Source organism: Lactuca saligna, chromosome 4, assembly GCF_052625555.1.
Source record: "Lactuca saligna cultivar CGN05327 chromosome 4, ASM5262555v1, whole genome shotgun sequence".
Lineage (NCBI taxonomy): Eukaryota > Viridiplantae > Streptophyta > Magnoliopsida > Asterales > Asteraceae > Lactuca > Lactuca saligna.
In genome coordinates, this window is record NC_136420.1 from 91390922 (window position 1) to 91409770 (window position 18849).

General features: G+C 37.5%; 1 protein-coding gene across 1 annotated transcript; it reads left to right on the plus strand.

The window, feature by feature from the left end:
* The first annotated feature begins 6687 nt into the window (after window positions 1-6687).
* On the plus strand, window positions 6688-8283 carry LOC145042384 (uncharacterized). Its single transcript, XM_078990786.1, has 2 exons — window positions 6688-6916; window positions 7004-8283. Exons 1-2 carry the CDS (start codon window positions 6820-6822, stop codon window positions 8137-8139), a joined length of 1233 nt encoding a protein of 410 aa, XP_078846912.1. The 5' UTR covers window positions 6688-6819; the 3' UTR covers window positions 8140-8283.
* The last annotated feature ends 10566 nt before the right edge of the window (window positions 8284-18849 follow it).

Sequence of the window (18849 nt, forward strand, 5' to 3'; positions counted from 1 at the left end):
TATATCAGCTCTCATCTCATTATCCGACTCATAGTTCATCTACCCATGTTTTACCCAAAATATTTTGTAGATATAAAATACATATATAGTTTAATTCATTTGAAGCATGTATAAAATCGTTCATCCAACATATACAGCAAGTATTCAGATAATATGCACACATAGTACGTAATTTATATAAAATACTTCGTATCTATGTGTAAGATGAAAGTAACTATGCACTCACAATACGTAATTTATATTAAATACTTCATATCTATGTGTAAGATGAAAGGGACCATGCACTCACTTGATAAGGTGGTGACGCGATTCTTGGACAGCACTTCATTTACTTTAAAACAATTTCCTTCGACAAAACCTAGTACCATTACCACTAGAGTTTATTCTAACGTTTTACCGAGATTAATTAATAGTCTAGCAATTATTACTATTATATAAGCGTTAAACAATACTCTTCACCCACTATGTACAGACAGGGGTCAGACATGAAACATCGGAGGGCATAATCGTTTTGGCATATAGCACTTCTGAATCTAGCAACCCAAGCGGCCCTCTAAACCAGATTTCTCGTACTGCGAGTGGTTAAAAAGATATTACAACAACACTTATATAACCCATAATAATAGCCCAAATAATTACCATAAAGTCCTGATAACATTACTATAACTAATTAAAAACTATATTAAAAATAGCGTAGGTGTAGCTCACTTACAGCGGGTTTTCTTGAAAACCGGGCTTCGCTTGGAGCAGCGTTTCCGAACCGAAAGACACTTTTTCTCAGGACTCTGGGAACCTCGTGGATTCCTTCAGGTGCTAGGGGTTTACCAAGGATTAGGGGGGTTTGGGGGGATTAGAGAGAGAAAGAGAGGGTGAAAGGTGTGAGAAATATGAAGGATTCACCCTTTATTTATAGAGGTTTTATCGTAGAGTAGGCTCTAAGTTTCATCCGTATCTTCCGCGTACGAGCTCTGTTTTCTACGTATTTTATATCCATGCGTTGGTATTTACAGTTACTACAACTTTCATTTAGACCCCGTCGGCTAATTCTCATTGTAGCTTAGATTTACAAAACTCTATCGAATTTGTCGCGCTTGAAGAGTAGAGACTAAGTTTCGTCCATATCTTGCTCATACGAGCTCTATTCTCAACGTTCTTTATATCCACGCGTTGGTATTTATGAGTACTACAAATTTAATTTATACCTCGTCGGACGATTCTTATTCTATCTCATATTTACAAATCTGCATCGAATTCGCCGCACTTGAAGAGTAGAGACTAAGCTTCATCCATATATTTCGCATACGAGCTCCGTTTTCGACTGTCTTTTTATCATTTAACTCCTATTAAAGATATCTTCATTTCTTGTTTAGATTATTTTGGCTAAAAATCGACCGATCTAAAATTCGAATTTCCAGGCTGTTTACTGTTATGCTAAATCTTAGAAAAATCATAACTTCCTCATACGGAGCCAGATTTGGACGTTCTTTTTATGCACACTCTAGGTTTAACATATACTACGACTTTCGTTTGGATCGCTAAAGCTATAAAGTGTTATATCATAAATTTACATTTTACGATTCTCGGTGTCGTGCCGGTTTTACCGTATAACTTCGACGAGTCATAACGTCTTCGTTATAACACGGATTTCCGCGTTCTTTATATGTACAAACCTCTTGTGACATATAATATAACTTGGTTAAGATTATTTATTTTAAATAATATTCTATCAAAAAGTCATTTTTGATGCTTATTGTCTCTAAATTGACTAGCCTGAATATTCGGGTGTTACACATGTTTACCACTGCCACTAGGAATATCACCAGTACCGGTCATAATGAAACAACAACCATGAAACAAGCAATCACAGCATATAGAAGATAAAACAAAAAATAGACAATTGTATCGATTAAACGTCTAGATGGTCACCACAGTATGTTGGGGCCTAAGACAACCAATAAAGAGTCGAGAAAACAAAAAAATAGCAAGACAAGAAACACATAAAATGAACAAACAATTAATTGGTGTACTCAAGATAACAAGGATCTCCCATAACTATAACTAGGAATGAGCGTAGAAGGGAACAAGAAAGGCTCACAACAGTCCAAAGCAACAAACGATAAGATTGAAGATGTGTGTCATTTCTCTTAGGTTTCGTTCTCAAATAGAGTTTTTTCAGATTGAAGGTATGTTCTCATAAACAAGTTATTTCAGATCAAAATTTGTTCTCTAATGATTTATTTTGAAAACCTAATCAAAGATTGAACGACCAATATGATGAAGATAGAGTTGCTCAATCACGCAGTGTTCACTAAACGTTCACAGATCCCAAAAGATCCATACAGTTCTCCAGAGAATCTGCAAATCAACCAAACAAATTATAGTACGGAGAACTTAAAAAGAACAAAGACACAATTAATAAAAATCAGTGACGAAACCCTAGATTTGACACGATGAGTGTCATATCTAAGCATATTTCAAAAACAAACCACTAAAACCCTAGATATTTAGGAAAAAACGAAGGTAAAAGTGGAAACAAGAAGATCACAAGAATAGCTAACCTTTGTATCACGTCATCGCAAGTAACACTCAAAGAACGATGATCTGAACGATGATCGAAGCAACCTCAGGCTCTAATACCATGTTAGAAACACAAGGTGAATTTCCCAACTTGTACAACTCATATCATTAATGAACCAAAACGTTGTACACATACTTTTACAGAGGAAAAACTCACTACAAGATCACTCAACTCTCAGGTGATCAGAAAATCATATATAAAACCCTAGAACAAAAGACATTACAAACCCTAAAACTAGAGAGTGTGAGAGAGAATTATGTATCTTAACACGAGAGTTATGAGACAAATATGTTGAGCAATATGAATAAATACTTCAGATCAAGAAAACTTATATGTATCAAAGGATCTGTGTGCCTTAACCAAAGCTACAAGAAATAAATACACACACATCCTACAAAATATAATAGTTGACACTATATACAAAAAATCATAAATGTTAAATTTGACACAAAAGTGTTATATTTTTAACATTCTTGTTCATGAAACGCAACCTTCATCTACGACAACACCTCTTTGTTCAAAAATCGCGGCCTTCGACCTTGAAACACGACCTTCAAGTAACTGTGTATGCTTTGATTTTCTTTCCAAATAATAGAGTATGTTTCTGATTCAGATTTTTACAGATTTTTAGAGTAATACATTTGGTTTCTCAAGAGTTAAGAATTTCTGATATTCTTTCCAAATAGTAAAGGTATTATACGTTTTTTTATCGTTCATCTTTTTTTCAATAAGAGATAAATGTTGTGTATGATTATGATTTTAACATCTCCTATGATTTTGATTTTTACAGAATATTAGTTTTAGTCAGGTAATCATCCAAACTCCAGTTTTATATATTTTTTTAAGACATAAACTACAAATAAGGTTAGTAGTCCTGGATTTTACAAATTTCAAAGGTAATTAACAATTTTGATTATATCAGATAATCAATTTTGGATTTTAAATTTCAGTTACCCAAAAAATTATTTTGTTGTTTTTCTGATTCATAATTTTATATTTGAGTTTTCATATAGAGTTTAAAGGGAAGCAACTTCAAAAAATATCTTCCAAAACAACAATGCACTAATGGTTATATATATATATATATATATTCAGTAGGAATCCAAAATTTGGTAGAAACCACGATAATTATTATTCACCAATCATTTAGTCAATGGCACAAACGTCAACCCCATTTACTTGGTCGTGACGCGTTCAAACGCGACGCAAATGCATGAAATGTAATACAGACTCGGGAGAATAATTATGTGCGACGAATGTCCATGGAACGTCATTTAAATGAGTTTTTCTTTTTTCTTTTTCATTTATTTTGTTTTTTTTTTCTTTTTTTATTACTTTTTTGTTTTTCGTTAAAAAAATTCAAATTTTTTTTTAAATAGATATATTCTCGGTTTCAATGTTCTTAATTTTTTTTTCATTTTTTTTTTCGTCTTAAATTTTTTTTATATCTTTACTATACACTTAAAGATGGTAGGAATTTTTATTTATTTATTTTTATTTATTTTTGATTTATTTTTTGTTTTTTTAAACTAAATATCGGTTTGAGTATTTAATGTTTAACCATTATAAAATTTTAAATAAAAAGAATATTAAAAATCATAATATTTTCTGTTAATATTATTTTTTTGAATCATATTATTTTTGGATTATAAAATTTTTATTTATAGTATTTTGAATCATAACGATATTATGCATTATACAGTTTTTAGATTATATTAATTTTGATCATAATATATTGAATTACATAAAGTTGTTGTTTAATACAACATTTGGATCGTTATATATTTTAAATTATTTAATTTTGAATCATAAAAAATATAATAATTAAGGACCATTAAATATTTGAATTCAAATACTTTTAGATCATAACAAGTTAAGGATCATAAACATATTGCATCATAATATTTTTTAATAATAAATATTTTGAATCATTTATATTTGCATCATATTATATTCAAAGAAAAAAAAATTTATGACCGAAAAATTTTGGTTTTTTTTTTTTTTTCAAATTTTTTTTTTATGACCGAAAAATTAAGCTGGTGGAAAAAAAATCACCAGCCAATAAGGGTTGGACACTTATCATCAGGACCGGTCCTGAGAATTCAAATACCCAGAACAAACCGGAAAAAAGGCCCTTAACACAAACACTAATCACCATCTTTTGATTGATTATTTTCGTTGCTTAAAAAAACCACTGATCAACCATTAAGAATTAACAAATTTACTTTCATATTTACAATTTTCAATCAACGACTCAAAATATCTTATTATGACAATAGAATATGTTTTTAACTCTTTATAATCATCATATGCCGACAATGTACAGTCCATGTGGCCACTAATTGTCAAAATTAGATATACACATGAGTTAGATCTCCACTGCAATCCCCATCAAAAAGGTATACGAACAATATATTTGTTTATAGTTTGTTTGATACAATTCAAAACAATAGCAAGCTATGTATGAATTTAATTTGACTATCCAAAACAAAGTGACTTTTACCTCAAATCATAAACTGAAATCACATCACAATGCAAAGTATGATCACCTCAGCCTTACTAAAGTCATACAGATGCATCTTATTACCAATTATGTGCGTAAAGTTATGAATCCTATCAATCGCATGCTGCAAGATTCTGCATCCTGTGGCCAAGATTCTACAACAACAACAAAAACTTCACTCGTGATGGACATATTTCTAGTTAACAAGAACCCACCTGTCGTCAAAGGTGCATGAAGAAACTTGGAACATTTTGGATCTTCAAAACCCACAACGCCACTGCCTCAGCCAAACCCTAGTGAACTATTTGAGTTGTTACTGAAGCAACCATATGATCGACTTTGGAGAAATTTTTTGGGCCCCTGAATAAAATGGGCCTTGTGCACAAGCCCTTCTTGCCCACCCTAATCAGCGGCCATGCTTGTCATGCTGGGTGAGGGCATGTGTCAGCTCCTGGAGAGACCACATAGCTGAATTTTCATTTTCATTTTTCTTTTTTTTCTTTTAATCTTTTTGCTTTGGTCACTTGTACCATCCAAACAGTTGACCTTCATCGAAAATTATCAAAATCTTGCAATTAATTACGAAAATGGCATATCATCTCATGAAAATTTGACGATAAATAAAATCAAATCCTGACCATTTATTTTTTCAATCTTAAGGCCAAAAACTGTACTCGCGGTTCCTACCATTTTTTGAGTTCCTACTTGATCATATATATATATATATATATATATATATATATATATATATATATATATATATATATATATATATATATATATATATATATATATATATATATATATATATATATATATATATATATAAAATTCAAATTTTCAAAAGTACACAAATGGTCATTGAGGTTTGTTGTATATTGTACATTTGTTTTAAGTGTATTTGGTCTTTTCATAAGCTCGCATGGTATAGGTGTGGGAAGAGTGAATGAAGGAGGGAACCCCCAGGAACACCCTACCCTATGTGTGGTTTACACCATGTGGTTTAGGGGTGAGTTTATGCGTTCTCTCTCCCTACCTGATTGGATGTGGGAACCCCTAAGAACACCATATCCTAGGTGTGGTTTACGCCACGCGGTTTAGGGGTGAGTAGTATTCAGTCTGTGTTCTCTCTCCCAATTTAAAAGCTTTTTTTAGTTTTTTTTTTTAAAATATTTTTTAAACTATATATACTAAAATATTATAAAAAATATATTAAAATTCATGGTTTTTAATTTCTATCAAATGAATATAATATTTATATAAAAAATATATATATTTTTTAAATAAAAAAATGAAAAGAAGTGAAAAGTAACAATTTATTGGTTTTTGGTGAGTGAAATATAAGTTAGTGAAAAACTAATGTAAAACAAAAAAAGTAAGAGATGAAATATGAATACACCGTCTGATTAAAAAATAACAGTTGAAAAGTTAGTTGTAACATAAAATGATCATTCATATAACATTTTGAAACCATAATGACCAATAAAGTAACGTTTTTCATAATTTTCTTCAAAATGCGATATTTTACAACCAAAAGGGTCAATTATAAAATTTTATCTAATAAAATTCATTGGCCAATCCATTATTTTAGACAAACGGTAAAAGCATTATACTTTTGAAAGGTGCTTACCATCCACCTACTTTTTTCCACTCACCATTTGACCCTTGTTATCTCCTTTATCCCTCTTCCTCACTCACACACACTAAAAAAATGCAAAAGCTTCTATGATCGTCAACAATGGCGGGTTCATCATCACACTCTTCGAACAAAACCCATCTTCAAGATCCAAATTCACCACGATTGTCTTCTTCAATGCCCACCAAACCCCCAAAAAGTAAGTCCGTTTTCACACACTATTTCTTCTGTAAATCTCTGATAATCATACTTGTTCTTCTCGTTTTCTCGTTTTTCCCTTCACAAGTTCCTGAAATTTTCAAGAAAACCACCATAATCAACAAGCTTTGGGAGCTCATTTACCTTTTAGTTATCGGCATTGCTATTTGTTATGGATTATTTAGCAGAAAAATGAATAGTGTTCATAGTTCCGATGAATCGGATGGTGCAAAACAAACATATTTGTCTGAGATTTCACATATTTCATCGATTTTCGAAGATGGGGTTAAGAGTCCATACGAGTTTGAAGAGAGAGATTATGAATTTGGAAATGGGTTTCGTAAATCTGATAGGAAGAAGCTAAATCAGAGTTTTATAGGGGAATCCATGGTTGTTATTGATGACAAAAACTTTGTTCTTGAGCAATTAACTAAACGCAGAACAATCAAACAAAATCTTGGTTCTAAAAGTTTGGATTCTGCTGCTGCGAAATCAGTACTTCAAGATTCTTCTTCAACTTTTGGGGATGGAATAAAAAAGGGAAAGTTTAGGGGTTTGATTCCAATCAAGTTAGAGGAGAAGTTCAGAGAAACTGTTTCTGATTCCAATTCAGATTCCGATTCCAATTCTCAAGTTCCATTGAATTGGCGTTCAAAATCAATGAGATCGGAGAAAATACCAGATGAAACTTCGCATTTTACAAAACCTTCTGTTGGGATTCTTGACTTAAGATCACAATCAATGAGAGTATCCATGCCAACCCAGATGAAGAATTCTGCAGATAACAAAGAATCTAAAGGAGAAACATCATTCACGGAATCAAAACCTCGAGAATTTAGCTTTGATTCTTCTTCTGAGATGAAAAATCTTTTAGATTCTAAAGAAATCCAGAAAGATACTATAAAAGATTCTTCAAATTCGATTCAAAAACCTTTCCCTGTTGCCAATACTTACAAAAGGGGTAAATCCGTTAGAACAATGAGACCTAAAGAACAAGTTTTCAAAGCAAAAACCGAAATTATTCCAAATCAAACTGTTACTGAAGCTGAAACGGGATCAAATTTGGGAAACAATGCAACGAATATGAATCTTGATGATTACTTGAGTGACCCTGAACCCCATTCAGGTGAGGTTGATAGGAAAGCCGATGAATTTATAGCCAAGTTTAGAGAGCAGATTAGGCTTCAGCAAGTGGCCTCCGCTAGAAGATTAAATCTTACTTGAGATTATTTCAGCTCTTCGACATCCATATGGATTGTAGCACTAGCAGAGTCAAAAATGCTTTATTTTCTTTTTCATAAAAGCAGATTTTGTGTTATAACTTACACATTTTGGTTTATATGGTATTCAACAAAGAGCTTTGTTCAATTTATCATTTGATCCCCATTTGGTCAAGAGACTATTAATACAAACGTACTATAATCGAAAAGATTAATAAGTTGAACGGATTAATAGAAAAAAAATTGTACTATGCAAAAAAAAAAAAAAACTTTTAGTGTTTATTTATAAATAAAAAACTAATCGAAAAGTTACTTCAAAGTAATAATAGTATTTTAGAGTTTTTAGATTTTGGTTTTACCTAAGTTTATATCTTTAAAAACTAATAACTATTTTTGCCGAACATTTATGAATGCATGTACACACATTTTTTTAGAACAAATATTTGCACTGCGATCAAACCGGATCTCTCTCTTTCAAACAAGAAGTACCTGAAACCATAACCACAAAAATTGTAAACACAAAACCTAGTAAGTTTCTCAAATACCACATATCATTGAGCTCAACCCGCACATTGGGCTCAACCGACCATAATGGGCCTAGCCCTGCTAGATCAATAGGCTAGGCCAATCATACAAATGCAAGATTCACAGACAGTTAGCACCTACAAACATCCAATAGGCCTAGTCCCTCCTGATCCTTGGGCCTAGCCCAACATACCGTGTAAGAGTCACAAAGACAATTAACATATCAGAACGTAGTGGGTTAGCATTGATGCCTTCGACCCATGAGAACTGTAAGGAGACTCACCTCTATCTGCTAAAACACTCGAATAAATCTTTAAATGTTGGTCCAGAGAATCCTCGTGCTATCAACATTAAATGACATCCAAACATTAATTGGGTTCTGAACCATAACCAAGAGTCTAAGCTACTTAGCCCATAACCATGGTAAAAGACCATTCTACCCTTCATCTCACTTGGCCCAAAGCCGAGGCCCGACTCAACTACTTCTAAGGCCTAAATCCTAAATGATATTCCAAAGCCCAATATAGCCCAATCTTCTAAATTGGGCCCAAACCAATCATGGGCCTAAATCTAATGATGCCCAAAATACAAACTAGAAGTCCAATAAGGCCCAAACTATACCGACCCAACCAATGGCCCAAATAGAGAATACTCAACTCGTACGCTAAATGTACTCCGTCGGGGCCAGTATGCACAAGGCCCAACTCAACTACTTCTAAGGCCCAAATCCTAAATGATATTCCAAAGCCTAATATAGCCCAATCTTCTAAATTGGGCCCAAAACCCATCATGGGCCTAAATCCAATGGTACCTAAAATACAAACTAGAAGCCCATCAAGGCCCAAAACTATAAAGACCCAACCAATGGCCCAAACCGAGAATACTCAACTCGTACGCTAAGCGTAGACCGTCCGGGGTCAGTACGCGCAACGTACCAGCCGGGTACGCCCAGTGTACTCCCCAGACCACCTTTTCACTCAATACTTAATTGGCTAAGACAAAGTGCCAAACTCTCAGATCTGATTCTTTAAGTCTACTAACATGTAAAGTTGGCAACTTTACATGCATGAATGGCTTAATAGGGATCAACAGCCCAAAAAGAAATTAACAAAGGTCTTAATACATGTGTGGGTCAAGATACACTGTAAAGTTTGCATTTTTATGCAGAAAGGACCCCTGAAAAATGTCTAGATCTAAGGGCTAAGCTTCTGAAACAACCTTTACTCACAAGGACCTACCAAAAGGAACCAAAATGTACCATAAATAAACCCAAACTAGATCTACAAAAAGAGTTGTCAAGCTAAGAACTTCATACCTCAAATGGCACGAAATGATGACGCTAACCCTAGATCCCGAACTCCACTCCAAGGAATGCGTCTTTAATCTTCTTCTACCACTTCAAAATTCACAAGAACACACCAAAATTCTTCACAAGAGCTTAAAAGAACCAAACACATTGGCTAGGGGCGAAATTAGGGTTTAGAAGATATGGAGGTTGGTCTAAACTGTCCAGGAGGTGAGTTTAAGATGCTTAAATAGGGTGCAAACCCTAAAAAATTAGGGTTTTCATCTGGTTGGAGTACGTCCCGCATACTCCATGAAGGTCAGCGATCCTTTCTGCCTCGTACGACTAGCGTACTCCCTTGTACGCCCTGTGTATAAGGCTTAGCCTTTTAACCCACCAACTTCCAGAGGCCATAACTTCTTCGTTCTGAGTCCGATTTCAACGATCCTTATATCCACGAAAAGGTACCAAGAAGCTATACACTTCTCTCAACTCATCCTTGCCCTAAAACTTCCCGAACTAATATACAAAATTCATAAAAAGCATTTACACTTTACCGATATACCACTTGGCTCCAAAACACAAACCGAACTCCCAGATCATCCAGATTGCATTACTCGCACCCAAATGGGTCTAAATCCCTCTTTTCCGAAGGCCCTAAGCCTTATGATAACCAATCTTCGGGCACAACCACGAATTAGGAAACGATTTGGAACAGTGTGTTACAACTCTCCCCCACTTAAATTAGTTTTTGTCCTCGAAATCATTCTTTACCACCCTCATGGGAACCAACGTTCTGAATATAACCTTCTAGTGCTAAACCAATCACTACTCCTTTAACTGTCCAACCAAAACATTACTGCTAAAAATTCTGAAATCCCATATCTTGCCTCTCCATATAGGTTGTGACATCCCCAAAATCACGGCCAGAAAAGACCGGTTTTGTTTATACTTTATTTCAAAATCAGAGTTATTTTTTAATAAAAAGGGTTGCGGAATTTGTCCCAAAACAATAATATGATAAAGATTTATCAAAAGCATTTCCATAGAAATGTATTTCATTAAAAGACTCGGGATGTCATGTTCGTACAGATCAAAAGTATAAACAGTACAATATAAGCCTTACTACATTATTTCATATCTACAGGCCTATATCCGTAATCCCTCGTCCAAAACATCACACCTATGCTCATGCGCCACTACCTGTAATGCATAAAACTGAGTGGGTCAGGCTTGGGAGCCTGGTGAGCACATAGGGTTTTCAACCCACAATAAATAAGTTTATTAATTTCATCAATCAACAATAACCCGATTACCCGTTCCCGTTATCCTCACTTTACGTCCCTAAACACCTATCATAAGGGACCTAGCCTAAGGATCATCATCGGGACGGACACTACTGCTAAGGGGATTCCTTAGCAATAAATATCCTAATAGGCAACCATGTGGGGGATGGAGTACACCGGTGAACACATCGTTCACAACACCTACAGGTTGCGAGCCTGCTAGTGTTCCACTGGACTGTCTAGAAGAGTCCGTGGTCGTCATCTATACTCCGCTAGATGACTGGATCAACAACAACAACATCGAGGCCTCTCATCATTTTATCACACATCACCTATTACATCTACCCATGTTTTACCCCAACATTTTCGTAGATATAAAATACATATACAGTTTAAATCATTGAAAACATGTATAACAACGTTCATCTAGCATAGATAGCAAGTATTCAGATAATATGCACACATAGCACGTAATTTATATAAAATACTTCATATCTATGTGTAAGTTGAAGGTAACTATGCACTCACCGGAAAAGGTGGTGATTCCGAACTCAGACAGCGCTTCGCTTCTTAAAAAGAATTTTTCTTCGACGAAACCTAGTATTATTACCACTAGAGTTTAGTTTATTATTCGTCGAGACTAATTAATAGTCTAGCTATTATTATGGGTTATATAAGTTATATAATAATAATAATAGCCCAAGTATTTATTATAAGTTCCTAATAACGTTACTATAATTAAATAAAAGTTATATTAAAAATAGCGTAGGCGTAGCTCACTTACAGCGGGTTTTATAGAAAACCGGGCTTTGCTTGGAGCAGCGTTCCCGAGCCGAAAAGCTCTTCTTCTCGGAGCCTTCGAGCACTCCGGGGCTTCCGCCTCGTGCTAGGGAGGTTCCCTAGGCTTTTCGGGGGATTTCGGGGCTAGAGAGAGGTTCTAGAGAGAGAGAGAGAGAGAGTAAAGAGAAGAAAGAATGGGAAAGGTGTGAAGAAAATGAGGGTGGGAGAGGTGGTATTTATAGGGTGAAATGTGGCTGAACTTGGTGCCACATGTCACCATCTGGTGGCAAGCCTTGGGGAGAAAGCAATGGCCAAGATTGTGCCACATCACCCATTTTCGCACAGCACACTTCCGACTTCTAAAATCCGTAACTTTCACATACGACCTCCGTTTTTGACGTTCTTTATATCCACGCGTAGGTAATAATAAGATCTACAACTTTCATTTTGACACCGTCAGCTAATTCTCGACCGATCTTAAATTTAACAGTACAAGGAGATTATACTGTTAAACGTCTGCGTAAAATTAATAACTTCTACATACGGACTCTGTTTTTGTCTGTATTTTTACCGTTGATTTCCTATTAATGAGATCTTCAACTCTCATTTATGTTGCGTAAGCCAAAAACCGCTCGAACTAAAATTCGAGTTTCAGGCCGTGCACTGCTAAGCCGAATCTTAGAAAAATCATAACTTCTTCATACGAAGTCAGATTTGGGCGTTCTTTTTATCGATGTTCTTAGTTTAACATATTCTACGACTTTTGTTTAGATTGCTAAGGCTAAAAAGTCTTCTATCGTAAATTCACTATTTACGTCTCCCGGTATCGTGCCGGTTTTGTCGTAAAACTTCGGCGGGCCATAACTTCTTCGTTATAGCTCGGATTTCGGTATTCTTTATATGTACGGAAACCTTGAGACATATTCTACAACTTTATGTAGAGATATCGGGATTATCTCACACTTTAATTTTGACGCTCATTTTTATTCTTTATTAATTATACATTTATAATTAAATAATAAACACATAAACACACATAATTCACATAATACTCAAATATTTCATATTTATTACTTCAAAAAGAGTTACAATAGTTGACCTAGACTATTACATTGACAAAAATGCTTAGCCCTGAAAACCCGGGCGTTACAATTCTCACCCCCTTAGGATGATTCCGTCCCGGAATCATGCATCAGCAAACAGATGTGGATAGCGACTCATCATGTCATCCTCTGTTTCCCAAGTGAGATTCGGCCCATTCGAATGTTTCCATCGGACTAGCACCAAGTCGACCATCTTGCGTCGTAACTTCTTAGTCTTACGGTCAATAATTGCCTCAGGCTCTTCGATCAGCCTTTTATTCTCATCCATCCTTAATTCCGAGATTGGAATTATGTCGGGAACATCTCCCATGAATTTCCTCAAATAACACACATGGAAGGTGTTATGAATACCATTGAGTTCTTCGGGCAATTCCAGCTTGTAAGCTTGGTTCCCAATCCTCTGAAGAACTTTGAATGGTCCAATAAACCTTGGACTCAACTTTCCTCGTTTCCCAAATCGTATAAGTCCCTTCCACGGTGAGACTTTAAGTAAAACGGAATCCCCGACTTCGAAGGTTATCGGTCGTCTTTTCTTGTCGGCATAGCTCTTCTGACGATCCTGAGCTGCTAACATTCTTTCCCTAATCACCTTCAATTTCTCAGCAGTCTCATGGACTATCTCGGGGCCCATAAACTGCTTCTCTCCGGCTTCAAGCCAACAAGACGGCGTACGACACTTCTGCCCATACAAGGCTTGATAAGGAGCCATCTTGATGCTCGAGTGAAAACTATTGTTGTAGGAAAATTCTACTAGAGGTAAGTGTTCGTCCCAATTCCCTTGGAATTCGAGGGTACATGCTCTCAGCATATCTTCCAACGTCTGAATCGTTCTTTCGCTCTGACCATCGGTTTGCGGATGGTAAGCAGTACTCAAACACAACTTTGTACCCAACTCCTCTTGTAGACTCCTCCAAAACCTCGACGTGAAACGACTATCACGATCTGACACAATCGTAAGAGGGACACCGTGAAGTCTTACAATTTCCTTCACGTAAGCATTTGCGAGCTTATCCATAGACCACTTCTCGTTGGCGGCTATGAAGTGTGCACTCTTGGTGAAACGATCCACGACTACCCAAATCATGTCGTGTCCGTTCTTCGTTTTGGGCAGTTTAGTCACAAAATCCATGGTGATGTCTTCCCATTTACCCATGGGTACAGGTAAGGGTTCTAAACTCCCATACGGTTTCTGATGTTGTGCCTTAACTCTTGCACATGTTACGCACTCAGCCACATACTTTGCAACATCGAGCTTCATCGTCGGCCACCAGTAGTAGGGTTTTAGGTCCCTATACATTTTAGTGCTACCGGGATGAATCGAGTACATGGTCTTGTGTGCTTCTTCCATTAGAAGATCTCTTATTCCTCCCGTCTTAGGTACCCAAATTCGATCTTGGAATACCTTCAGTCCTCGACTGTTCGTACCGAACACTAACGTTTTTCCCAAACGTTCTTCCTTTCGGTCATTCTTTTTTAAGGCTTCTTCTTGGGCTTTCCTGATACTTTCCACAATCGTCGAGACGACTTCAATTCTTAACGCTCTTGGCCTTTTCCTTTCAAGATTGACTTTCCGACTGAGAGCATCAGCAACAATATTTGCTTTACCTGGGTGGTAAAGTATCTCACAGTCGTAGTCCTTGAGAAGTTCTAGCCAGCGTCGTTGCCTCATGTTCAACTCCTTCTGATTAAAGAGATACTGGAGACTCTTGTGATCAGTGAAGAGCTTGCACTTCGTGCCGTAGAGGTAATGCCTCCATATCTTTAAGGCGAATACTACCGCTGCCAACTCCAGATCATGAGTGGGGTAGTTCTTTTCGTGCTCTTTCAATTGTCGAGATGCGTATGCTATCACCTTTTCTCTTTGGGTCAGAACACAACCTAACCCGACTCCAGATGCATCACTATAAACTGCGAAATCTTCGACTCCATCGGGTAGAGAAAGTATCGGCGCTTCACATAACTTCTTCTTTAGCTTCTCGAACGCCTCATCGTGTTTCTCACTCCATGTATACGTAGCTCCTTTATGGGTCAAAGCTGTTAATGGAGCAGCTATCGAAGAAAAGCCTTGGATAAATCGTCGGTAATATCCGGCTAATCCTAGAAAGCTTCGAATCTCCGTGGGATTCTTCGGACGTTCCCACTTCATTACAGCTTCGATCTTGGCAGGGTCAACCATTATTCCTTCTTGGTTAACAACATGACCCAAGAATTGGACTTCCCGTATCCAAAAGTCGCATTTGGAGAACTTTGCAAAAAGCTTCTCCTTCTTTAACACCTCCAACACTTCTCGTAGATGCTTGCCATGCTCCTCCTGGCTTTTCGAGTAAATGAGAATGTCGTCGATGAACACTATCACAGATTTATCGAGGAATGGTTTACAAACCCTATTCATCAAATCCATGAATGCTGCGGGAGCATTGGTTAGTCCGAACGACATAACCAAGAACTCGTAGTGTCCATATCTTGTTCTGAATGCAGTCTTCTCAATATCCTGCTCTCTCACCTTCAGCTGATGATATCCTGACCTAAGATCGATCTTTGAGAAGTAGCTCGAACCTTGCAGCTGATCGAATAGATCATCAATCCTCGGTAATGGATACTTGTTCTTCACCGTTGCCTTATTCAACTCTCGGTAGTCTATGCACATCCTCATGCTTCCGTCCTTCTTCTTCACGAATAACACCGGAGCTCCCCAGGGTGATGAACTAGGTCGAATGAAACCGCTATCCAACAGCTCCTGAAGTTGCATCATGAGCTCCTTCATCTCCGTCGGTGCTAATCGGTAAGGTGCCTTTGCTATCGGTGTTGTTCCTGGTAATAAGTCTATACGAAATTCTACTTGCCTATCAGGTGGTAATCCGGGAAGATCTTCGGGAAAGACTTCCGGATAATCGCACACAACCGGTATATTCTGCACCTCTTTCTTTTCCTTCTTAGCATCGATTACGAATGCCAAGTATGATGCACATCCTTTGGACAAACATTTTCTGGCTTTCATCAAGGAGATGATTCCAGAATTCACTCTGCGTTTGTCCCCGTACACCATAAATGATTCCTTTCCGGGTGGGTTTATCCTAACTATCTTCTTTCGGCATAATATCTCGGCATCGTTGGCGCTAAGCCAATCCATACCCAAAACGATGTCGAAACCGTTTAACTCTATGGGTAATAGTTCCTCATGGAATTCGTTTCCGTTTAGGTTAATGACGATGTTCCTAATACGATTACTAACAGGTACGAATTTGCCACTGGCAACTTCTATAATCAGGGCATTATCTAGTTTTTCTACAGGCAATGCTAATCTTCCACCAAATTTATGCGATACAAAGGAGTAATTGGCTCCGGAATCAAATAGTATATTTGCAGGTAAACCATTTACAAGAAAGGTACCTGAAGCGACGTCTGCTGCCTCCTTTGCAGCCTCGAGCGTCATCTGGAAGGCTCTCGCCTTCGGCTTTGGTGGTATGTTGGGTCTTCCTGCCTCCTTCTTCTTCGGGCAGTCCTTCAAAATGTGCCCTTCTTCATTACACCCATAACAGGCCTTCTGGTTAAGAGTGCATTCGTTGGCATAGTGCCCAGGCTTTCCGCATTTGTAACAAGTGACCCCTCCATCACACTTCCCAGAGTGCTTCTTCTTGCACTTGTCACACCACTTTGCTTCTGATCCTCCTCCTCTCGAACTAGACTTCGAGAATCTACCTTTCTTACCGGACCTCGAGGATCCATCAAATTTCCGTTTCTCTCCCACTTCCGCTCTCTCCAGACCCTTTTCTCGTATCTGGGTCTCCACATTCTTAGCAGCCCAGATGGCAGCTTTTAGAGTGGTAGTTTGCTTGACCATTGGACCGAAGTCCGCTGGTAATCCGAGGGCAAATTTGTTAACCTTGGAGAGTTCAGTTGGGACGAGGTGAGGAACAAGCTTCATTTTCTCAGTAAAGCTTGCAGCGTATTCAGTAACGCTCATCCTCCCCTTCTTCAGACTCTGGAATTCGTTGTTGATCTCCAGAAGATCCTGCTCAGAGCAGTATTGCATCTTTAACTGTACCAGAAAATCCTCCCACGACATCTTGCTTGCTTCACCTTTGGGCATTGAATCAGCTAGTAGCTTCCACCAGCTTAGTACTCCAGATTTCAATAGAGGAACTGCAAGAGCAGTCTTCTGCCTATTGCTACACTCGCAACTCTCAAACATTGTCTCCATCTCAGAGATCCAGTTCATGACTTCCACCGGCGTCGGGCTTCCGGATAGACTCGGTGGCTTGGATGCCATGAAATCCTTGTATTTGCATCCACGTCCATCATTTCCTCCATCCTGGTGGTTTTGCCTAACTATCGGTGGGTTGGCTTGACCAATAGTCCCACTGTAGTTTCCTTCTTCAGTCTGCCCTTCGTTCAACTCGGGCTGTTCGAGCTGAATAGTCGCTTCCTCTCGATTTTGCTGGAGCAAACGCCTGGTTTCCTCCATTTGACGATCCAACATTGCCTGGATCATCGCTTGCACTCCGGCCATCGTTATTGGTCCGGCAGCGGCTTCCACAACTGGTATTTGCTCGATCACGGGGGGTTGGTGTCCGTTCCCATTTGCGTTTACGTTTCCGCTACGGGTCCTTACCATCTTGATCTATATACCGAATAAGGTGGATTTAGATCTTTATTTAGGAGAGACGTTTTAAATCGTCCTTATCACTCCGACATGTTTACATGCTAGTTCTAATATCGTAGTCGTACGTTTAGAATCCTAAACACATAAGGTTCCAGATCCGGTCGGCAACAGACCATAGATCCCGAACAAAATAACGGCATATCATGCATAAAACATTTAGCACATAAAAGCATTTTAGGCACAATTCCTAAAATAAGCTAGTGCTCACACCTCACAATCATCGCTTAGCATTCTAAGTTTAAGTCTAGAAATCCTACAAATTCCTAGTTCGCTTAAACTAATGCTCTGATACCAACTGTGACATCCCCAAAATCACGGCCAGAAAAGACCGGTTTTGTTTATACTTTATTTCAAAATCAGAGTTATTTTTTAATAAAAAGGGTTGCGGAATTTGTCCCAAAACAATAATATGATAAAGATTTATCAAAAGCATTTCCATAGAAATGTATTTCATTAAAAGACTCGGGATGTCATGTTCGTACAGATCAAAAGTATAAACAGTACAATATAAGCCTTACTACATTATTTCATATCTACAGGCCTATATCCGTAATCCCTCGTCCAAAACATCACACCTATGCTCATGCGCCACTACCTGTAATGCATAAAACTGAGTGGGTCAGGCTTGGGAGCCTGGTGAGCACATAGGGTTTTCAACCCACAATAAATAAGTTTATTAATTTCATCAATCAACAATAACCCGATTACCCGTTCCCGTTATCCTCACTTTACGTCCCTAAACACCTATCATAAGGGACCTAGCCTAAGGATCATCATCGGGACGGACACTACTGCTAAGGGGATTCCTTAGCAATAAATATCCTAATAGGCAACCATGTGGGGGATGGAGTACACCGGTGAACACATCGTTCACAACACCTACAGGTTGCGAGCCTGCTAGTGTTCCACTGGACTGTCTAGAAGAGTCCGTGGTCGTCATCTATACTCCGCTAGATGACTGGATCAACAACAACAACATCGAGGCCTCTCATCATTTTATCACACATCACCTATTACATCTACCCATGTTTTACCCCAACATTTTCGTAGATATAAAATACATATACAGTTT